Source organism: Orbicella franksi, chromosome 14 (genome assembly GCF_964199315.1).
Source record: "Orbicella franksi chromosome 14, jaOrbFran1.1, whole genome shotgun sequence".
Lineage (NCBI taxonomy): Eukaryota > Metazoa > Cnidaria > Anthozoa > Scleractinia > Merulinidae > Orbicella > Orbicella franksi.
This window is the reverse complement of record NC_138158.1, coordinates 1,145,916-1,169,594: the sequence shown is the minus strand read 5'-3', so window position 1 is coordinate 1,169,594 and position 23,679 is coordinate 1,145,916. Positions and strand designations below refer to the sequence as shown.

The window sequence follows — 23,679 nt, the reverse complement described above, 5'->3', positions numbered from 1 at the left end:
ACAATGCAGCGGTTCTACATTTCTTCCTGTAGTACTTCATATAGGATGGGTACTTATTTCTGTTGAAATTTTTCTAGTTTCGCTTTAGAAACTTTCACTTTAATTTAACATCATGGGGACTCAGTCTCTAGATAGACTTGTACTGGAAGCTGTACAGGAGAGAGGAAGCATAGAGACATTTGAATTTGCCAATGAATGTGGAAAAGACCATCAGTCCATTGTTGGAAGTGTAAAGAGCATTCATGCTCTCGGAGATGTAAGTTTTAAATTTTTGAGTGAAGAGAATTGCATTTTTATGTAGTTCTTTCATATCGAAAAATTTCATCTTTGTTTTGTGAATTAGGATGAGTGAAATGTTATTCATAGAACTTTAAATTTTGTTTTATGAGGTGATAAATGTCGAGCAACGCCAAACAGAAGGCTGGGTGCTGACCGAGGAAGGAAGTGAAATTGTTGAGAAAGGAAGCCACGAGTTTCTTGTTTTCAAAGCTGTTCCAGCAGAAGGATTACTTCAATCGGAAATCAAGGTACGCACAAGGAAATCGGTTGCTATGTTTTGTTCATTGCGCTTTTTTATTTCTTAACATTATGTTTGCTTTCAATATTTGGGTTTCCTGTGTAAAATAACATAGTTGGGGTTGGGCAGAACCCATCCCACAGGGGTACCCTCAGGATACTAGTGTTAATGTTAACCTTCTAAATTAGATAGCATTTTCTGTTCATCGTCACCAATATTGCAATGTTATATTGTAATATTGCAATATTGCAATGTATTTGTTGTGCCTCTTTCCTGACTCTTACATTTTTAATTATTATAATTACGGTCACCCAACTAGTTTAGCTTTTTAGTTATTTTGGGTGTCCCACTACTGTATGTACTGTACTGTTTATTTATATATTTATAATTATAATCTTGTAAATTCTTTTAGTTGTTTACAGTAGTAGAAAAAAATAAACTGTTGTTGTCTACTAATGTCTTAGCTCCAGTCAGTATACTGTAAATCTGTTACCATCACCTTTAATTGAATCCAGATTGTTCCCCTTCCCCACCAAAAACAGGAGGGGGCAGCACAAAGATGTAAAATCATTTTCGGTTTTTAACTCAATTTAGTGTGGTGAGAGAGTTGGCAAGTATATCTGTGAAGCCCATCAAATGCATCATCTAGCTGAAACTATATCAGGTTATGATTGGTCATGATTCCTTGGGCTGGGTGGGTTGACAGTTACCTTAAGACATGAAAAATGTATTGGTCAACACACTTTAAGCACATCATCTAACACAGCTAAGAAGTCTGTAATTAAAAATGTATTTGATGTTTTCATGTCAACAGAAACTTGGTCCACACACTAATGTGGGTTTTAGTAAAGCCATGTCAGCAGGCTGGCTTCAAGTGAACAAAACTGCAGAGGGAGGACCCAGAGTAATGAGGAAGGTGAGGCCAACATATTTTCCAAGAAAAATAATCTATGGAATCCTGATTTTTTGAACTTCCAAGGGAAACAAAAATTGGTTTGAAGAATGGGATAGTTCAAGAAATCGGGGGTAAAATTACAGTGTTTGGTTGAGGCGAGGGAAACAACGTTTGGTTTGAGTTATCAGGAGGTTCAAAATAACAAGGGTTTGAGAAATTGTGATTCCACTTTATAGGGAGAGAGTCGTCAGTATTATCAAGGGGATAGACAGGCTTTTAGACAAATTGCCATCTGGCTGTACTGTGGATGCCAACTCTTTTTCAAACATTTTTTTATGTACTTGTTCCTTCAGGACTTAGTGGCTTTGATTAGAAGCTGAACTCATTCTAATCTTACACATGGGTTCAACTGTCACATAAACATTGTGATTTTAGCAATTTTAACAATTGACAGGGTTGCAAGTTTCCAAATAAAACAAAACAAATTAAAAATATGCCCTTTTTTTCTCAGGAAGAGAATGTAGAAGATGATGTACAACTTGCTCTGATGAAGATCAGGGATCATAAGCTGTCGGATATCTCTGATGCAAAGATGAAAGAATTAAAGAAAAGGAAGCTGATTAAAACACAGTGAGTGCATACAGCAAAGTAAGACTGAGGGGTGTAGGCAAGATATAGGTGATGTATGTTGTACCAAAATTCAGCCTGTATTATTATTTAGCACCCTCCTAGCTTCCAATAAGCACACCCTTTCTAATAAATAAAGCACTCTCTTATTCCAATAGGCACACCATTCCATTAACCACCTCTATAGTGAAATTAACATTCAAGAAATTGATAGAGAGCAGACTGATCAGATGAATGAATTATGAATTCTGCTTTCTCATATAAACGAAATATTGAACATTATGACTATCAGAGGCCCACTGTTACAGTTCTTGAAATATTAAAACCATTTGTTGTTTAGCATAAAATCATCTGTTGTTTTCATTAATTAAAAGTATTGTTCTGCATTCAGTGTACTCAATCAGATGTATAAATGCCCCCTCTCCAATAAACATCCTCCGATCCCTTGAGTTACCAAACGTAAACTAGAGTTAAAGGGGCTAAATCTTTCTCATGGTAATGCTAGACTTCCTTTTCTGCAGTCCTATGGGTGGTGAAGGGCAGGAGATAGAGAGGAGTGTCGTAGGTGTAGAGCCTTACCTAAGAAACCAACACTCAGACACAATCTCAACTCAAAACACAGAATTTAATAATAACCACTAACTTATGGTACAACTTCTACATTAATCTTTACCATTTTTTAATTGTTTTAGAGTTCTAAATGACTATGTTATTTTCAACTGATATTGAGTGAATCATTTCATCTCAATTTGTTAGAATCATCAAGAGTTTTCATGTGACAAAAGGCAGTGAATTCAGCACATCACCCACAAAACTAGAAGCTGATTTAACTGCAGACATGTTGGCAAGGTGCGTTATAAAATGTATCCCTGGATAATTATTTTCAAGTATGATTAGAATTGTTATATTTTGTCGTTCAGTACGAAGTCTTTTGTGATGATACCCTGCTGTTGGAATACTCTGTTTATTCTTCAGTGGTTCCTGGAAAACAAAACAGTTCAAGCCGTACAATTTTGATGCACAAGGAATTATACCAACATCAGGACATCTTCATCCTTTGATGAAAGTTAGAGCACAGTTCAGACAAATCTTTTTGGAAATGGGGTAAGTGAGTATTGTTAATTTATTACTAAATGATATCAGAATCACTGAAAATTAGATCTGATTTGCAGCATGGGAGTTATTCAATGCAGAGGAATTTTTGTTTTCATCAGGTTTTCAGAGATGCCTACCAACAACTTTGTAGAAAGCTCATTCTGGAATTTTGACTCTTTGTTTCAACCTCAGCAGCATCCAGCTCGTGATGCACATGACACATTTTTTATGGCAGGTCAGTGAACTCAGAACTGTTGTCATAAAATAAAACCCAGTATTTACTTTCTAGATATATAACAAGTAACAAATCTTTGGCCTAAATAGCCCAATGCAAAAGTGAAAGAAAGGCTGGAATGGTTAGGTTTTTCATAATAACTTTAGAAATTATTCACCTCTAATGAATCATCTCTTGAATCTGGTCAAGTGAATAAGAAGAAGCTATCATTTTTTTTGCTAAAAACACCAACAAAGTGCACTGAAACACCTATTGTTTTACCGACGTGAAGTTGATAATGTTTAATTAACTGCTGTTATAGTGAGTTAGCAAGGTTGGCATTTTGAGCATTAGCCCTTTATCAGCATCAGCCCTTTTGTGTCACTTTGCTCTGACAAAGTGCTGATGCTGAAAATGTCAGCCTTGCTAACTTAATTGCTCTAACAGCAGTTAACTAAATTTACCTTAAATCAGCTTCAAGTTGTTAAATACATGTAGCTAGATGTTTCACTTGCCCAGTGGCACAGCGTAACAGTTTTGTCAGAAACTGTAATTATAACTCTCTTAATACTATTAAAACACAACCTGTGCAACAATCAGACCAGACATTTTGTGGTCTTAATTTGTAGCTAATTTAAGAATAAAGATTTAAACAACACAGCGGACAATTTCTGATTACTTTAGATCCTAAGTATGCTAAGTTAGAGGAGATGCCTCAATCTTACATTGAAAAAGTGAAGAACATGCATGAGTCTGGAGGACATGGATCACAAGGGTAAGCACTTTTTAAGATCATAATATTGAACTTTTAATTAGTTACAGTCTGAATAAAGCTTTAGATTGCTCATAGAAATTTTTATGAGTAATGTACATACGTACCTAATTTCAAGGAAGCTAGCGCGAGGTGTGATTCATTAACACAATGATATTGTCAATAATTTTTCAAATTTGTAATTTTTTATAAATACAGAGTGTATTAACTATTTATCTTTTGGTCTGCAGTAGATATGTTACCGTTTTAGAAGCTGCTCTAATGAGTTGACGTTTCATGACTTTGTTTTATGACAATGCCATTGCTTCCATACTCTTAGAAAATTGCATGACATGTAGCTGCGTGTTGGAGACATTTGTATACCGGTAGCTAAAATTGTGGAATTGTGTAATGACCAAACAGTTGTAATATTTTTTTTTGTAGATATCAATATGAGTGGAAACTTGAAGAAGCTAAGAAGAACATTCTCAGGACTCACACAACTGCAGTCAGTGCTAGGATGCTATACAAACTGGCTCAACAGGTTCTCTTTGTGACTTTGATAATTTTCAGTAAGACAATCACACTGTGTAGTTCCAGAAAATATCCATACTAAGACCCCTTTCCCTCTGTTAATTCCAATCAAGTTTCATAAATTTCTTTAAATATTTTGGTCTTACAGAGCCTCCCCCTGCAGGAAATTCCAATCCCTTCTGCAGGGGGAGTATGGATATTTTCTTGAACTGCACATTGTTGACACATTTTTATATGATCTTATGATTTTTTAGGATTGATTTCCTATCAAACTTCCTTTGATCAGTTGGAATTTGTCTGGTTACCATCCACCACCACACATGTGAATTGTTTCCATCACAAATCACGAAAACATCAATTTTTGTCTCAATTCACAGGAAAAATTCACACCAGCCAAGTACTTCTCCATTGATCGAGTCTTCCGGAATGAGACACTAGATGCTACTCACCTAGCAGAGTTTCATCAGATTGAAGGTGTTGTTGCTGATTATAACCTGACACTTGGTGATCTGATTGGCGTACTGTATGAGTTCTTCAAGAAGTTAGGTAAGAGTTTTTAAAATAGCTCTTTCAATTTGAGTTGCATTGATATGTTCCAACCATTAGCATGTGTTTAAGGTTTTCTAACTTTCTTGGTTCTTTTTTTAGTCCAGATCTGACAAGTGTTAACCTTTCATCAGTCCAATAGACTACCTTCTTAATGTGTTATCTCTGTTGTGTAGATCTTGATAAGCTCATTCATCAAATAACACCCTGACAAGACATAACTTTTTTTCAGGTATTACAAAGTTAAGGTTTAAGCCTGCATTCAATCCTTATACAGAACCAAGTATGGAAGTGTTCAGTTATCATGAAGGTAATAAATACTTTTCACTGGTACCAATTTATTAGTACACTGGGAATGTTTTCATTGTTCACCTCTGTTAGATTTCAACTCCATGTTTCTCAGCCAAATTACACCGAAGACAAATTTGGAGAAAAGATTAGAAAATGAGGGATAAATAAAATGGCTGAATTTATTGGAATGTGCTTTGTGGAAAAAGTTATTTTGGAGAGGTTGATAATAGGTCACAATAATTATTAGGATTTTTAAGTTTGCAGACACAAAGTTAAAGATTTTCATTTTTCACAGGCCTGAAAAAGTGGGTTGAAGTTGGCAATTCTGGAGTGTTTAGACCTGAGATGTTAATACCCATGGGTTTGCCTAAAGATGTGTCAGTCATTGCCTGGGGACTCTCCCTAGAAAGGTATGATGTCAATACAGTTTCATCTGGATTAATAAATGGGCATCTTAATTACATTTAATAAGTTTTGATTTGAGCACATCAAGCCTAAGTGTTGCTTGCATAATTTGTTGATAAAAGATTTAATTTTTCTACCACAGAAGACATGTGAACTTATGTGCTATTTACAATTAAGCCAGTAAGCTTTCGAAGTCACAACTGAGTTGACTGTAGTATAGTCAGAACAAAAACCGCATGGTATCATTTTTTGTTACGTAACGTAAATCAGAATGGGTGCTGATTTGCAATAGACTATGGCTTATTTGTATTGCTCTTACACCCGTAGGACCTCCCATGTGAAAAGGATGGGGATGCTCATTGAAAAATTTGAACTATACCCCTAAAGGAGACCTGTCTGGGCATAGATCCTTTGCATAAATGGTGCCTAAATTTGAGAGACAATAGTTCATACATCCTTAGTCTCGTACTCATGTTTCAAGACAAAGGATTTTTTTACATGAATGTGAGGCTAAGGATGTATAAGTATTCTTATTTAAACGTAGGTGCCATTTATGCAAAGGGTCTATGGCTCAAGCTTTATTTGGCCCTAAAAGGCACCATGTTAAACAGAATATGCTCGTTTATCAGCGGCTGTTCAGGAAGGGTGGGGACCTGAGAGACGTGCAGAAATCAAGCCAAAAACGGAAATGACAGGGTTTATTTTATTATTTTTTCTTTGACTGAACCCTAAAAGATACTTTGACAGCTAAGTTCTGGCATTTCCTCATCAACACCAGAATCCTTGATTTATACCCTTACAGAAGATGACAACTTAGCATCCCCGTCCTTTTTGATATGGAAGGCTGTTTTGTAGTGATGTTTTTAAATTGTTATCTATTATTTTTTGCCCTTTGCAGACCAACCATGATCAAGTACAAGATTTCCAACATCAGGGATTTAATAGGACACAAAGTAGATCTTGAAATGGTGAACAGGAATCCTATCTGCTTGCTTGAAAAATCTTGAAGAAACCTTTGCGTTCTCTATAGTAATGGAATGTATTCACAAAATACTTGGTGAGGCAAATGTGCTGTGTACATTTGTTGTTAGAATTCTACAAATAGGTTCTGAGAATCTTTTTAAAGGTCAAAATAGGAAGAACCTTGGCCTCAGTTTAAAGGAGAAATTTACATGCCACCTTTTTTTCTCTGGAAGTATGAAGATATCACTGTTTGCACCAAAGTAATCCAGTACACAAGGAGTTTACAAAGTGGAGACTTACAGATTCCATAATTTCTTCTGAGAAATGTATCCATATTTAGATGGATGCACAGCAGTAAAGGAATTTGTTTTCTAGTTGTCTCATTTAGCCAAAAACAAAATTTAATACTAGGCTTGAAAATTAAAGCACAAGTTGTTCTGGATCCCATAGTAATTTGAGAGGAATTTTCAGCTTGTTACATTTTGTTTCCAATAGTGTGGACCTCCATGATGAAAATGGGATCTGAGTTCAATTCAAAACATTATTTTTCAATTGGTCAATTTTCCTTTGGTGTAAATACAGTCTGAGAATAATACCAAATTCCATCACTGTCACCAAAGACACTGCAACATAGGAACTAGTTTAACAAAACTGGTGCCATATCGTTATAACATACACTTTCTGTAGATGTAATTTGTTATTCAAATATATATTGCACCCATGAATTGTTTTCATTACTTCTTAGAATTGCTTTGCTTTGGAACAATAAAGGTGGTATAGAGGGGAAAGATGATCCTCCATGAACCTTAGTCTTTTTGTCTGGTTGATTTCAATTCTCTCATGACAAATAATGTGCAGTTCCAGAAAATATCCATACTCCCCTCAAGGAAGGGATTGGAATTTCCAGGGGGGGTGGGGGTTCTGGAAGACCAAAAAAATTAAAGAAATGTATGAAGCTTAACTGGAATTTCCAGCGGGGTGGGGAGGTGGTAGACAAAATCCCTTTCGTGGGGGAGGTATGGATATTTTCTGGAACTACACAATACGAGCTGAACACAATCCACAACTTGTATAATAGTGGCAAGAGTCTGAACTGTTATGCCATCTTTTGATGAAATCAGTTTGACGTGATATTAATACTCTATTAGAGTAGCTAACAGTTGAGGCATAGTGTTTAGCAAGCTGGACTCGAGATTTCGCAGTCTGGTTTTGAGCCCTGGCTGGGGTCATTGCATTCTGTCAATAGGCAAGACACTTTGGAAACAGTACCTCTATCCATCTAGGCCAGAGGTAAAAAGTACTGGTAAATTTAATGCTGGGCTTAGTGGGGAGGGGGAACCCTTCGATGGAATAGCATCAATATATCCTGTAAAAGTACTCCTAGTCCCTTCATGTTACAGAAACCAGGATAAACTCTGGCTGTAAGGACCACTTGGCCCAACACAGACAGAGATATTCTCCTTGCAAGCCCTTGTTTAATAATAAGAGTAGCCTGTGACAAAAAAGTTTCCAAAAAGAAAGCAAAACATGGACTAGCATACTATCAGATCTTAGCACCTCTCCTAGTCACTTAATGCTACAGTGACAGACTGAGGTAGAACTTTTGAGTTACGCCCGAGCCTGAGTATCAGACTTTTCAAAGGTAAGGTCGGGGGCTTTTCTGCTCTCACTTTTCCTTATAGGACTAACATTGGTAACCTAAACACATAAACTTGACTTCTGTCTTTCCTATTATAACTTTTTAAAATTTTTTTGGGGGAAAGCTGTTATTCACAATTGCCAAGTCTTGCAACAGACAACCAGGAGCATGTCAGATGTTCTATTACATTAAAATTAATATGTTTATAAAAATTAATACAATCTTGTTTTGTCTTTGAGACTAAGAGTTCATGCTTCATCCATCCACAATCTGTGTATTTTGTCAGTTCATTAGTCCCTGTCTTATCAATATTGCATTACGATGAGCATCCAGTTTCTCAACAGCTGCAAGCGTTGCCACTGCTGGTCCTATATTATCCAGACCTTCCTTGGACACACACTGTGCAGTGATATGTTTCTGGAATGATGCTGTTGATACACCACTGTACATGCGTGCATAGCCATAGGTTGGCAGGGTGTGGTTTGTGCCACTAGCATAGTCTCCACAGCTCTCTGAAGAATACGGACCAAGGAAAACAGACCCTGCATTCTGTATATCTTTCAAACAATCTTCAGCATTCTACAGAGCAAATGAAACAGCCTGACCATCAATAAGGGAAAAGCTCTTGCAACATTGCTATTAATTGTTTTTAACTGATGGTTTTTTCACACAAGTCCACCTTTAAAGGAGCTCAGTCACAGTGTTTTGTCTTTTTTTGGCCACGTGCAAAATCTCCTTTAAATGGAAGGAAACCTGAAAATAATAGTTTACTAAGATAGAAAAACATCAAAGAGAGAATAATAAACCATAAAGGAACAAGTATGGTCAAGGATGGCAAAGATTGACACGGATTGCAAACAAAGAATTTGAAATTTAAAATTAGGCTAAACTTTTCAAAATGTGCAAACCGTGACTGAGCTCCTTTAAAACAAGTATAATATATGTCAACTGGTGTGCATCTAACTTTCTCCAACTTATTAATAATTCATCAAGTTAAAACAAAGAAAATCGCAACCATGAAGGAGGTCTGGATACTCGGTCTTAATTAACATAGATTTTGACGATTTTACTTCTCCGTTTACTCTTAGTTTTTGCTTTGATTGAGAAGATATATCAAAAACAGTGCTCAACTAGTGTAGAAATTGCCACCCACTGGATATTAGCAAAAGGTGTCAGGCAATAAAATTATTAAAATATCAAACACGAGAGACAGTGTTTCATAGGCTATCCACACACCTCAAATTTCATCAAAAATGCTCCGCTGTGCATTGTATTTTCAACTCTCTCCTTAGTGTTGGGATATCCCAATGAAACACTGTCTCTTCTGTTTGATATATTACCTGAAGCCTTTCCCTAATATCCAGTGTGGCAATTCCTACACTAGATGAGCACTGTGTTCATGTCAAGGTGGTGATTTAAATGAAAACTATTGAACTGTACTTTTGTGTGGTATGTTTGTTATGTGGTAAAAGTTGGTTGTAACTTGAGCCTTTGATGAAACCTTCACTGTATGACCATTCAAATGAAAGCTTTTGAGTACTTCCACACAGTGTTTTTTCCTGTTCAATATTTACAACATAAAGTTGGGATTATTCGTCAGTTTTTTATACTCACCTGAGTGTTGATGATGAGATGTTCCGGAGCATACTTGTTACTAAAGTACAGTGCCTGACTCATAGATGACACTTTTATCACAAAGCTCTTTGAAAGGGATTCTCTGACGATCTTTTCACGAGGTAGTTTCTTTGCTTGGGCATCCAGTTGACTCTAAAAATTCCAAATCATACAATTACTGAATTGGTTTGCAGTGAAACAAGTTGGAGTTTTTATCATTTAACAACTGCCTTTAAGCACAAAGTGGAGGTTCCACTTTTGGCACTCAGCTGTTTGATGGAGACCGCTCCCATGGCTGGACAATCCGGGAAACCCAGCCATGAGCCCCCACACAGAAGGGAGAAAAACAGGCACCCCTCACACTGATAAAACAGTGAAGAGAGAAGGAGAGAAAGGGGAGGGGAAACAACTTCTGAGAAGAGACCCCTTGAGTCCCCTCGAGTCCCCTCGCTCAAGAAAACACTGATCAAACCCAAAACTACTACAATACCCTTTGGTCTAAGAACATGTGGAATCCTGGCCCATGCGCACATTTTAAAGTCACTGACTGCAATGGTAAGACTTGTGGTCCTTGTTGATATGCTAGGTAACAATAATTTGACTGGCTGAGCTTCAAGGTCTTTCATTCCTTTTTCCCTATTGCCTAAAATTAAGACAGTTTCATGTACCTGTATAACATCAAGTTGTTTGTCAGTCAAATTAATAGCCACTAAAACCACTTGGCTGTCTGTTCCATGCTCTGCTTGTGATAAAAGATCAGCTGCCACAAACGAAGGATCTGCGCTTTGATCAGCTATGACCTACCAGTAATGAGATTAAAAGGAGGACATTACAAAGGTCTCTCCCTTATAACTGATGTTATGTTGGGGTTCAATTTTACCCTTGGTAAAGTTTGGTATTTAACTTGTTTTCAAACATGGTAAGGTGAGGAAAAGTCTGCATATGAGCCAAGTGGCCCATCAGGCCAGTGCTTACCCTGGTTTCTGTGGAATGAAGTGACTTTGAGTATTTCTAATCCTCCAAAGAATTGTAGGCCTGCAGTATGTACAGAGACATTTGCAATGCATTGAATCCTTAAAACAAGCAGGGGTTTCATTAATGTTTTCAGCAGGAGGGGAACAGATTTCCACAGGCGAACAAAACATTTTGAACTGAACTTCTTTATAAGAAAAATTTCCCCTCAATCATCACACCAGACGGGCAAAATCGTTCTGACAGCTGGTCTATTTGCCAGGAGAACCCCTGAACTAGTTAATGCTATGTAAGTACACACCATAACTTCTGAAGGTCCTGCTGGCATGTCAATGCTGACACTTGCTGAGCTGTCGTTTTGTACCAACATTTTAGCCATGGTCACAAATGAATTTCCTGGTCCACACAGCTTGTCTACTTTGGGTACAGTTTCTGTTCCGTAAGCCATTGCAGCTATTGCCTGGGCTCCACCTGATTTGAACATTAGTCATTAGACAATAGACAACAAGAGCATACATTTCTACTTTTTGATTGCCAGACTTTTTATTTGGGTATACAAAATGCAAATATTCACTCCAGAATATATTAATGTCCCCTTCATTTCTTCTCATATAATGATACATTGAGGACAACTTAATTCTTAATTAAATTACAATGGTGAAGCTCTGCAAATACCTATACCTTTTCATCTCTCTTTCAATGTCTAAATTAAGATATTTGTACTATTTCTCTTTTTTTTCTCTGTAACATCAGTATACTGTACTATTAGCTATGGTACTGGATGGAAATTCTCTAGTACTGTACAATACATGGCCAATTTACCTGCAAGTAATATTTTTGAAACTCCCACTTTCTTTGCAATGTAAAGAATCTCAAGGGAGACAGATCCATCTTGTTTTGGAGGTGTGGCCAAAATAACTTCCTCACATCCTGCAACCTGAGCTGGAATACCAAGCATAAGAGCTGTTGACGGCAACACAGCACTTCCACCAGGTACATAGAGTCCAACCTACAAAAAATAAACTTACAGAAGATCTGGCATTGGAAGGCCTGTACAATGATTTTCCACACTGAGGCATCAGTGATATATGTCAAACCTCACTGCATTCAGTTGAGGTAGTATTTTTGGACAACAGTAATACTTCAAGCCTTGAAACTCGAGCTCAAGTCATGAGTTGAGCATGAGTTAACCTAAAATATGTCTTTTGAAATTATTCTTCGTTCATGATTTTTACAATGAGCAAAGATTGCTATTCCATTTACTAAAAATTATCAATGCTACGGTTGGCTTAAAGGGCACCTGGTAAAATGTTGTGGTAGCACTCTGTGAATACACAAATCATACAGTTCAACAGCCACTTAAAGTGAGATATGATAGCAGTCACTTACCTTTGCAATGGGTCTGACATGCCGAGAGCACACTACACCCTTGCATGTTTCGACCACAAGGGGTTCCAGGTTAAGCTGTGCCTTGTGAAACTTGTAAATATTGTCGTAAGCCAAATCAATTGCATCTTTAATCTCCTGGTCCAGATGAGGCTCACCTGTTGCAGTCATATCAATCACAGGGCAGGACAGTTTTGCTTTATCAAACTTTTCTGTTAACGCTAGCAAAGCCTTGTCACCACTGGTACGTACATTGACCATGATGGGTCTAACAATAGCCTCCAGCTTTGCTGTTTCCACTACAGCAGGGCGCTTACAAAGATCTTGCAGTTCTTTTTCACCGAGGAGCTGATAATCAAAGCTTTTCAAAATGGAGTTGCATGTGCTGACTGCAGATGGATTACTCTGTTGAGGGGCATGTCCTGTTGCTATGGTAACTGGATGGCCATTAATGGATGGTAGTTTGTCAGGTTTTGCATTGCCTGGGCGTCGTCTCACCTTGAGTGACCTCTGATCAAGAACCTTTTCAATATCAGGTAACGACACTCCTATGAGAAAGAGAATATCAAAAATAATAATGAAACACAATTCACTACTTTTCCTAGCATTATTTGTGACAAACAACACAAACACAATTGTCTTAAAAGACTTTTTAAGGCTTTGATATGTCTTTGAGAAAGTTCCGATGTAAAAAGGGTCATACACGTTATGAAATATAGTTGATTACCTGCTTTTGCACATTTCACAAATGTAAAATACAAAACATCAGCTGCTTCCCAAGCAATCTCCTCTTTGCTTTCTGCTTCACACAGTTCCTCTGCCTCTTCACAAATCTTAGCATGCAGTAGTTTGCTGTCATTGTAAAGACGATCTGTGTAGGATCCTGGAGGTGCAGACTGCTTGCGTGACTTCAATGTGTTCATCAGTAATGGCAATCCACTGTTGGCTCCAAAACAGGACCAGGTGTCAAGATGGCAAAAACCCAACCCTTGCTGACGCACAACAAACTTCAGAGTATCAGAGTCACAGTCTGAATAAACTCTTAACAAATCCTACCAAAAAAATGCAATAAGAATAACTATAAGTCCTTTAGGTCATACATGTTATGGGAGGCGTGGTGGCCTCATGGTTAGTGCACTCGTCTCTGGATTGAGCGGTCAGGTTTCAAGCCATGGCCAGGGTCACTGTGTTGTGTTATCGGGCAAGATACTTTATTCTCACAGTGCCTTTCTCCACACAGGTGTACATGTATAAATAGGTACTGGCTACCTTAATGCTGGAGGTAACCCTGTGATGGAATAGCATCCCATCCAGGGGGGAGTAGAAATACTCCTAGTCACTTCATGCTACAGAAACCAGGATAAGCTCCAGCCTGATGGGCCACTTGGCTCGTATGCAGACTTGACCTACTTAACTGGGTCATACGTGTACAAGCCAGCAGTAACTGTGTGGTGACATTGGCCCGTCAAGCTCAAAGGGCAATGTCACCCACTCTATTTACAAAATTTGGATTGGGTATTTTCAGACCCATACCTGTTCATTACCAGACGTCTCCCCCTTCCTCCACAATCCTCTTGTTCTTGACCAATAAACACCCTTCTTGGTTTTTACTGCTTCTTGAATGCTTTCAGCACTGGAGTAACACAACCCAAGGGCCACATTGTGCTCATCTGTCTGAAAACAAACATTGATTTTGAATTGAAAATTGATATTTATCTATAACTAGGAAACAGACAAAATAATTTGTTCAGAAGCATACTCAAATACAAGCAAGCAGAGTGGTACAGAGGTCTCGTCTTAAACATGCTGGAAACAAAATTAAACAAAAATAAAAGAAATCTAAAATTAAGGAAAACATGCTAGACTCTGGTAGTAAATATTATTGCAAGTCTGGGATGGAGGCACGCCATTAATATTTAGTCTAAGATAGGCTAAGAGTTGATTCTATCTCAGATCGATGGTATAGTGCTGTTCTTCTTCATAATAGTCTGTTAAATAAAAACAATAAACAATGCTATCCACATGACAAAGTGCTATCAATGTGGTAAGTAGTCTAGCACTCTACACATATTGTCAGCCTATGATGGTAATTATTATCTGGTTCTACACATATTGTAGGCCCATTATGCTAGATCTTTATGTACCTCTTCATTCGATAATGATCTGATAGATAGCCCGATACATCCTTTTAATAAATGAGTTGTGGTACAGAGCAAACTTGTTCTCAGGACTCTTTCCACATATGAAGAAAAAAAGGACCCTGGGGATGACACGCAAAGTGAAGATGTGTCTTTCCTTGTACAACTACTCACTCCCCCCTCCCCCAAAGAGTGAAAGTATCTAAGGTCCTTATTTCCTCTTTTTTAGGCATTATGTTTCTGATCATGTAAGTATACCCTGTTTGAGACACTGACGTTCAGACCTTGTTTATGACAGAGACAGCAAAAGTATATAGCCTGTAATGCCAAAAAACCGTAGCCCATAGAAGGGGGTACCCCGTAGCGGAAGTCATGCATTACTTACCACTAGAGTAGGGATGAGTCCATCAGGACGGTCACTTTTCAGGCAAGATGAAATGATCTGTCCAAGACTGAGCTCATTTAACAGCCAAGTAGCGTTCATCCGTACTTGCACGCCAAGAGAGTGAAGCTGTGAGATGGTGGAGTATGAAATCATGTCATCAACAGAGAGGATAAGTCTCACATCATCACACAGAGAGCTCTTCAATTCTTTTGCAAACCCAACCAGCAATGGTTCATCAACTTGAGAATCTCGCTCATAAGGCAAGAGAAAACTTGAAGTTCTTTCTTTCAAGTTATTGATGTCCTTGCCTAATTCTCCAATGGATGTTTCTGAGCCTGTTAATTTACATATAATTCTTTCTTTAGGTATAAACTGACCAGAGACATCCAGATGTTCTTTGCTGAGGATCACATGATTTGCACCGCCGTCCAGTAAATCCAACACCTCCTCTGCACTGTCCGCTTCATATTCAACACCGCAACAGGAAGTAGCGTGTACAAGTTTCTTTCCAAACTCTTTGGTCTCCTTCAGTTTATCTAGGTACACGATGGCAAATTCTGGGCACAGCGAAATTATATCAAGGCACGTAGATAAACCTTGCACATTCTCTCCGTTGCTAGGATCCACGAGGGTCCCCTTTCTCAAATGTAGACATGGAATTATCATTTTAAACATAAAAGTAAGAGAAAATAGCCTTCGATATCTTTGACATGTAAATTACCCGCGAATTTTATCCACGTGGACAAGCAAACAGCGGCTTTGTTACTGATCGCATGCGCTTTAGCGCAGCAAGAAAATCCAACATGGCGGAAAGTGATGATGAGGTTGGTCTTGTGGACGTAAAGGTAACTATACAGGCGTTTATCATTTTCTTTTCGGCTAAAATTTGCATTGAGTGATAAACTATAGGATTTTTGTTCATTAAGGTACTCTTGGTTTGATATTCCAAATATAATGGTGATATTTTAACCTCTTGAACATAACTTGTGCAGAAGCTAAGCTTTTGATTGATCGAGCAAAGATAATCACCAAATTTGCATTTAAGACTTATTTTGATTGCATTTATTTTGATGTGCAACTGGTCTTTCCTGAATAAACTTTGTAGCGAATTCAAGTGGTTATAATTAATTAACGTTTGCACACAGGTCAAAGTCACACTAAAGGGCTGAGGTATAAACTAGAAAGTAGAATGCCACTGGCCAATAGATGAGCTTAAAGGAGTTTAAAAACGTGGCGGTACGTTAGTACCCTAACCTGTGGCGACTGTAATGTAGTGAATCTTTAGGTAGCAAAACTCCAAGTGGATGTAGGGAGGGTCTGACCTAAACATCCAGTTGATGATAAGCGGGGAACAAGTGAATATGTTGACAACCCCTTATTAGTAAGGTGTGATGTATAAATGGAACTAATTTGTGATCATCAACTTGCTTACTCAGATGGAAGATGCAGGCGATGTCAGTGATGACTTCAAATTCCAAGGTTTGTGTAATTAACATCTATTTCCCAAGTATTTCAGTTTATTTAGTGGCTTAAGCTGCACATGGTTTAACTGATGCATAAAATAGTAGATTGGCTAGTTTGGTCATTTATATACAGCAAGTCCTGAAAAATGTTATTTAACACTTAAGCTACACTTTGCTTGATTGAAAGTTGTCTAATAATGCCAGATGATCTTGCTTCACTAATTGGATGAAATGGGCCTGAAGGATGTCTTTCCTTCATTGACTTGGTGTGTGCTTTTTCCTTGTAGACTTCACCAAAGTAGATGACATAAATAACCTCAACACTGTGGGTAACATTGACGAAGAACCGGGAACCACAGTCCCTGGCAAAATTGGAACACACTCGCTAGAAGATTTCTCTGATGGTAGTTCTTATTGTTGTTAATCTTGTGTTTATGAGGAGTGCAAGAACAACTTGATAGGTTACTTAAATTTCAGCCAGGTCCACAGGCTCTTTTGGGGTAACCTACCAGAGGAGGACTGAAATTCAGACCACCTAATCGTAATTGGCCACTTTGAAAAGATAATAAAACGTTGCTGTAATTCTTTACCAAAAGGATTATTGTGTTAAAAGATTACAAAATTATGCACCAATTAAATGTAAGCTCATCAAAGGATAGATTTATATATATATATATATATATTTATAAATTTTTATTCACTGACTTTTTTATTCATGTAAAATGTTGCCACTACACTGTTGGACCATGTAGAGAGTTTTTTCCTTTGTCAGTGAGAAGCACACATGATGTTAAAACATTGAATCAGTACAAAACTAGCAATTGAACAGGCTTTTTGCTCAATGATATTGTTTGCTGACATTGTTCCTTTTCCACTCAATCATTCATCGCTTCAATTTCATTCACAGATGATGAAGAAGACAAAACAGAGGTTAGCAAGATATTTTATTTATTTTTATGAAAATAACAGTTATATTTTGTTAATACACAGACTTGACACCTTGCTGTTGTAATTTAGTTGCATAATAATTTAATCATTTCATCTTGACTACTATTATTCTATTGAATATCTTTGTAGCTTTTGGCTGGTCAAAGGAAACAACCACCATTTTGGACATTTGAGTATTACCAAACCTTCTTTGATGTTGACTCATACCAAGTAAGTAGGATGAGTTATGTGTCCTTGTATAAAAAAAAGGTAATGGAACTCATCATCTGAGGAAATTTGTCTGGAAGTACATCTATAATGTGTATGCGGGACTGTTATGGTATAGCTTGTGCAAAAAGATAAAACAATCAAACTCCTTCGGTTGTAATTGATAAATTATATGAAATTGAAAACTACACTTTCCAAAAATGTGAGCCATCATGTAATAATTCAGACATTTACACAGAACCCTTGTAAAGCATGTTGATTAGTATTATATTTCAAGAAGTTAGCTTGCCAGTTAGTGTACTGGGGGGTTAGTTTTTTTATCTTGTTTAGAAATTTATTGCAAAGTTGATCTGAATATAGAAATACTCTGTAACCACAACTGTGTACCTTTGAGCTTGTAGTGTAAAGAATTCAAATATTGAAGTATTTGGCACAATTGTCTTGCTTCAGCATTAGAAACAAGGAGATTGCAAGTGTAAGAACAAATGATGTTGATTTCTTACTACCGTGGGAATTATTTAAATGCATTTTTCTAGAAGGTTGTGGGTTATTGTTAGTCCAGCAAACTGAGCAGATATTTTGAGAGTTTGAAATAACCCAGCCCTTACATTTGTTTTCAGGTCATCAGGAGGATTATTGGCTCAATGGTTCCAGTATACAAGAAAAATTACCTTGTTTCTTTTATCCGTCCTAATCCTGATCTTTATGGTAACATTTATTTACTAGCGAATGTAGTATCTTTTAATTAAGCAAATAATGCATTACCTAAACAACATTTTAGCAAACATGTTACTTACACCAATTAAAAAAGAAATCTTACCTGCAAGCCTCTCAGAGTCTGGCTTCTTTTGCTACATGTAAGTAATTTTGAATCGATGTTCCACAATGTAGGGCAAAATTATTGGTTATCTTGTTTGACACTGCCTCAATTTGCCTGATCAACTATAAAGTTAAGGTTATTTTAAACTGTTGACAGTGTACTGTAGGTGGCAATAAGGATGGGGATTTGGCAACCTGGTGTTTCACTACAAAGGTTGAACTTCAGGTGGACATTTTATCCCAGCTGTGCCATACTTGATCTTATGGAACGTCTGCAATTGAGGATGGTTCCTATCCTGCTCTAGCACTTCCTAATCCAAGTTCACTGTCATAGAGCTGACACTACTGAGCTCTGAGAACAAATCAAAGCTACCATTGTTTGATGCACTGTGGTCAACCTAGCTTCAAAATTAATGATCATCTCCTTTATGTATTTTATTTTTCAGGTCCATTCTGGGTGTGTGCGACATTAGTATTCACAACGGCAATAGCTGGTAATCTTGCAAGTTACCTTATCAATACTGGAGATCACCAGTGGGTTTATGACTTCCACAAAGGTATACGTCATGTTTCAAAATTTATTGGTGCTAATGGCTAATTCCCTCTTTAAGATGCACCTGCAAGGAATCATGGTGGTTGTATTCATCATCTTGGACAGGATGTTAAATTGTTTTGATGAATACAAGTACCACTATTCCCTGCAGGCACGTCTCATAGAGGAAATGGACAATTTGTCCGGGAGCTGATTACTTCATTTTTTCTCACCATTGGTCTGCTTGTCATTTATTGCAGTGACACTAGCTGCAGCGGCTATCTACTCATATGCCTTCATTATTCCTGCTCTCCTCTGGGGACTTCTTCTTTGGAGAAGAAGCAATGCTGGATATTCATTTCTGGAAATCCTTTGTGTTTATGGTTATTCTTTGTCCATATATATCCCAATTTCAGTAAGTTGGAAATGCTGTGATAGTTTTTGCAACACTTGCATGTACTTCCATTTGACTTCATTGGTTCAAACTTGTGTTACCTATCCACATCTACCAGTATGTTAGACCCCAGATCAAGCTGAAAATGGGGACGCTAAAGAATGAACAGACTGCTTAATTGCAATATTATTTACGTAATTACTTAAATTAAACTTAAACAAATAAAAGTTAAACTTTTCTGTTTCCCAGATATTATGGGTTGCTCCGCTGGAATGGCTAAGGTGGCTTCTTGTTATGATCGGAATGATATTATCAGGTAAAGTCATCACAAGGGATGTGTATGTCATATCAATTTCTCTAAGATGAGAGCATCATGATTTGAAGAGTACAACCTCCATTTCTCTGTCTTTGTTCAGTGATACAGATCATAGTCTTATCATTGTACTTTTAGATTACGTAGAATAAAAAAGGTGAGCCCCAGACAAGGGTATTTAAAGCAATCTGGTGGAGCAAAATGATGTACCGTGATCTTTATCAGGTTACAACAACAGAAATGAAGGTTTTTTTCCTTTACCAAATTTCCACGGTATCAAAATGCTAAAGATTGAGGTTGAGACAATGTACAGTGTACTTGAGTTCCTGCACATGCACAAAACTGGTTTAAATGTTATGTAATCAAATTGCAGTGTATTATTATTGTTATTAGAAACACTTTCTTGTAGTTCATGTTTTCTAAATTTTTTCTTTTTCATGACACATGAAAAAAAATTTCAGTCACAACATTGAGTTTATTGAACCAAAATCTTTCAGGTTCTGTGCTGTTATTAACCTTTTGGCCAGCAGTTGAAGATGATGACAAAAAGGTGCGAGTAATGCTCAGAGAACCATTTGACAGCCAAGTCTTTCAATCCTCTTTTTTACTCTATATTAAGGTCCCTAGTGGTCCCTTTTATATATCTCTTACTAACCAAGGTCACGGGCCATACTGTAAGTTAGGGACCAAGTTTTTTTCCCCATTGATTTATGGCCCAAGTGTAAAGTGCATGAGTCGCAAATGGAACGGGAAAAACAAGGATCCGTAACTTACAGTATGGACTGACAAAACAAGGTTAACTTAGTAAGATATTTATCATATCGCTACTGTGTGTCGGATGGGTTTGGGAACAATGTTTATTCACACGGAACGGCTTCAAATTTCTGACGCATGTCGAAAGCAAAATGAGTCAATTTGAAATCATTGTTAAGTGACTCTTAAGTCTTTAGCAGGTTTTAATACACAATTTCAGAAATAAAAGTGAGTTTTAAACTTTTACTTGCTAAAAACGTTATGACCTCTTGGGGATAAAGCATGAAACATTTTGGCAACAGAAACAGGTTTAAATTTTAGCGGGCCGTACGGTAGAATATGGCTTGCCAAATTGACCAATCGCAGCATGCCTACTAACTGAGAGATATAGTAATGAACAGTACTCACATTCATTGTTTTGTTTTGTTTTGTTATTTCCCCCATTCAGTATGTCATTATCATTTGTTGTTTTCAGGTAGCTGGCATTATTCTGGCAGCCATATTTCTTGTACATGGGCTTTTAGCTGTAGGATTTAAGGTACATTGTACAGAAACCCTTATTCCTAGTTTGGCCACTAAACTGTCTTTGAATTTCTCTATGTTCAATAGATTGGCTCAAAATGAAGATAGGAACTCTATGCACTCAGAACATGTATTGTGTAGTTCCAGAAAATATTTCACCCCTCTGGAAATTCCAATTAAGTGTCATACATTTCTTTAAATTTTTAGGTCTTACTGCACCCTCCACCCCCAGGAAATTCCAATCCCTTCTGTGGGGGGAGTAAGGATATTTTCTAGAACAGCGCATTGCAAAGTAGTATAGTTATTGCTATGGCATCTGCATGATTATGCAGTACCGGTCAAATGTAAGTTGACAGTCTCGACTTGAAACTCGATCCTCGATCCTCAATGCTTTCGAGAATCGAGAATCGAGTTTTGAGGCTCGAGTTTGGAGTTTGGAGTTTGGAGTATTGAGTTTCAAGTTTCGAGACGCTCAAAGAATTTTTTTAGGTTTTGTATGATATGTTTTATGTCAAGGCAACAGACTTCTTGTGATTGCAATGCTCAAGATTTCCTGAAACAGGGAAAAAGACAACAGAGATTTACAATAAACAGTATTAATTCCCAAGACCGATAACCTTGCATTTCCACAAGTTCAAAGGAAACTTGACTTTTTGTTGAAAATGTCACGATTTTCAATGGTGTTTTTCCTTTTTCTGTCGCAGCTATATTTTTTCCATGCTCCGCCTGAGCAAAGCACAGTGCCGACTCCAACAGCTGGAAACATAACTGCAACTACTTAGTCATTCTAACTTAAGGTCAGCCTTACTTTTTATTATTAATTACTACCATTGTTATTGTGATATATTTGACTAGAGCTCATAACTAACAGCTCATAATAATTATGCAGTTTTTCTGTATCTGGCAATGTTTGCCCAACATTAACCAATCTGCCTCTTTTTTTATAATATTTATTTTGATTTTCTGGATTTTATGATGGTATTTCCAACCAATAAATTAATGCAACATCTGCAATATGTGATGGCATGCTTTTTATTAAATCAAGTTGGGGAAAGATGACTAACTTTAGTTTATCTATTTTTTAATCTCTCCTTAATATTTAGAAAACTTGAAGAGAACATACTTGTCAGAGTATTCTAGGCCAAAGTACAATCCAGAAGAAGGAATGCGTGTCCAACAACTCAGTTGGAGGCATTTTTTTCTAATATGGAAAAACTGTGTTGCAAAGCAACAATTTATTACACAACTTGGACATCATTTTTAACAGTTTCAGTCCAATGTAATAATGTTAAGGCTTGGAGAGGATAAAGTTTACTATTTATTCAGAGGGGTCTTGCAGTAAATGTAAATATAAAACAAATCATAATATTATCATATCTGTCACAGTATACTGTTAAAATATATATCCTTTCGGGTTAGGTTGATTGTCCAAGTTACTGACCATCATTTAATTTCTTCCATCTTTCATTATTTTTTCACCACACATAATACTTTCATCATTGCTGATCCTGGCAAAATGGAGAACGCATGTCACATATGAACGTAGTAAATGACCTAGCTCAACGGCAGTCTCCATTGAGCTCAGTGGTCAGCTCACCCGACTAGTATCCTGGAGTATCTTGATTTCAAATCCTGTAATGTTAAGACTCAGATTTTTTTCTTTGTCGCTTTCTCTTTCAATATTAGTTCTAAGAATTTGTCTGTGCCCTAAAATATCCCCAACCAAATTGACCATACTTTTTGCTGTTGTGTTTGGTAATGGCCTGCTTGACTGTGTATTGATAACTATTGTAAGGAGAAATTGGATTTTGATATGGTCTTCACTTGGAACTTTAGGCAGATTTGATTTTACTAGTTGACTGTATATCTTCTCTGCTTAAAACTGGAGAAATGTCTTACAAAATATTTTCCTAGTGGCTTAAAAAATATCCTGAATGCCAATTAATCCTCACTGTGCTTGAGGTAAGGGGCAATATAGGTGCTTTTGGACAGTAAAGTTTAATGAGCCCCTTTACTTTTTGGGTGATGGAGTAATTGAAATCTCAGAGGTACCTTTAATTTTAGTTGAGGTTCAATGTAGTTGGGAGAGAAATGTATTGTTAAGTTTTTATACAGTTTAGGTATAATTTATTATAACAAGATAAGGTGTGGTTTGTTGAATGAAGAAGAAATAAAGGTTGACTCTTGAGATTGTGTCGTGATCATTGATCTCCCTAACCAATTTTTGGGAAATTGGAAAGACTCACTTTTGTGAATGCAAGCTTTTTGTTTTGTCACTCATAGGTGACAAGGTGAATATCTTCTTTTCTGCACTAGCCAGTGTAATTTATTGGTTTAATGAAGATTTTTTTGTTGACAAAATATTGTTGTACTCCATTTATCTCATCATTCATGGGCCAGCAAGATCTGGGTGTATCAATGGCATGGGGGTATTAATGGGTTTATTGATAGTGCCAGTAAAATAATGAGGTGATTGGAAGATTGGGTTTCACTGTATAACAGTGATAAAGGATGGTATATATTTGCATCCCAGTGAGGGACGTACATGTGAGAAGGTTGGGATGTTTGTTGGAAAATTTAATTTAAACTTCTAAAGGAGACTAAATTATCTGGCCATGGCTAGAGCTTTATTTGACCCTTAAATGATAGCACTCAAAAAGGAAATTAGCCTTTGTCCCAGCCGCATCTCCCCGGAAAAAAAATCTCTGATTTTTTTTCCAGGGAGAGGAGGCTGAGACACAGGCTAAAAGGAAATG

At 37.1% G+C, this 23,679-nt stretch overlaps 3 protein-coding genes across 4 annotated transcripts; 2 read left to right on the top strand and 1 right to left on the bottom strand.

Moving 5' to 3' along the window:
• The first annotated feature begins 40 nt into the window (after nt 1-40).
• LOC145467961 (phenylalanine--tRNA ligase alpha subunit-like) lies at nt 41-8,358 on the top strand. The gene is made up of 13 exons (XM_081451611.1): nt 41-256; nt 390-527; nt 1,332-1,433; nt 1,924-2,042; nt 2,796-2,888; nt 3,015-3,143; nt 3,254-3,369; nt 4,033-4,123; nt 4,544-4,643; nt 5,011-5,179; nt 5,412-5,489; nt 5,766-5,880; nt 6,774-8,358. The coding sequence occupies exons 1-13, from the start codon at nt 113-115 to the stop codon at nt 6,880-6,882; spliced, it is 1,503 nt and encodes a 500-aa protein (XP_081307737.1). The 5' UTR covers nt 41-112; the 3' UTR covers nt 6,883-8,358.
• On the bottom strand, nt 8,131-15,700 carry LOC145467913 (uncharacterized). Its single transcript, XM_081451545.1, has 9 exons — nt 14,973-15,700; nt 13,983-14,123; nt 13,177-13,501; nt 12,453-12,997; nt 11,886-12,072; nt 11,365-11,534; nt 10,760-10,891; nt 10,092-10,244; nt 8,131-9,056 (listed from the first exon to the last, which is right to left on the bottom strand). The coding sequence occupies exons 1-9, from the start codon at nt 15,645-15,647 to the stop codon at nt 8,760-8,762; spliced, it is 2,625 nt and encodes an 874-aa protein (XP_081307671.1). The 5' UTR covers nt 15,648-15,700; the 3' UTR covers nt 8,131-8,759.
• A 12-nt stretch (nt 15,701-15,712) lies between these two features.
• Nucleotides 15,713-23,111, top strand: LOC145467989 (protein YIPF1-like). 2 transcript variants are annotated; one of them, XM_081451648.1, is made up of 13 exons: nt 15,713-15,817; nt 16,409-16,451; nt 16,723-16,839; nt 17,343-17,365; nt 17,513-17,593; nt 18,211-18,298; nt 18,856-18,966; nt 19,202-19,356; nt 19,585-19,651; nt 20,146-20,198; nt 20,877-20,939; nt 21,628-21,720; nt 22,027-23,111. In XM_081451648.1, the coding sequence occupies exons 1-12, from the start codon at nt 15,746-15,748 to the stop codon at nt 21,703-21,705; spliced, it is 951 nt and encodes a 316-aa protein (XP_081307774.1). In that variant the 5' UTR covers nt 15,713-15,745; the 3' UTR covers nt 21,706-21,720; nt 22,027-23,111. The 2 variants fall into 2 exon arrangements, 1 of the variants encoding a protein (XP_081307774.1); XR_014042139.1 differs by lacking the exons at nt 15,713-15,817; nt 22,027-23,111 and having other exon boundaries at nt 15,835-16,451; nt 20,146-20,939; nt 21,628-21,664.
• The last annotated feature ends 568 nt before the right edge of the window (nt 23,112-23,679 follow it).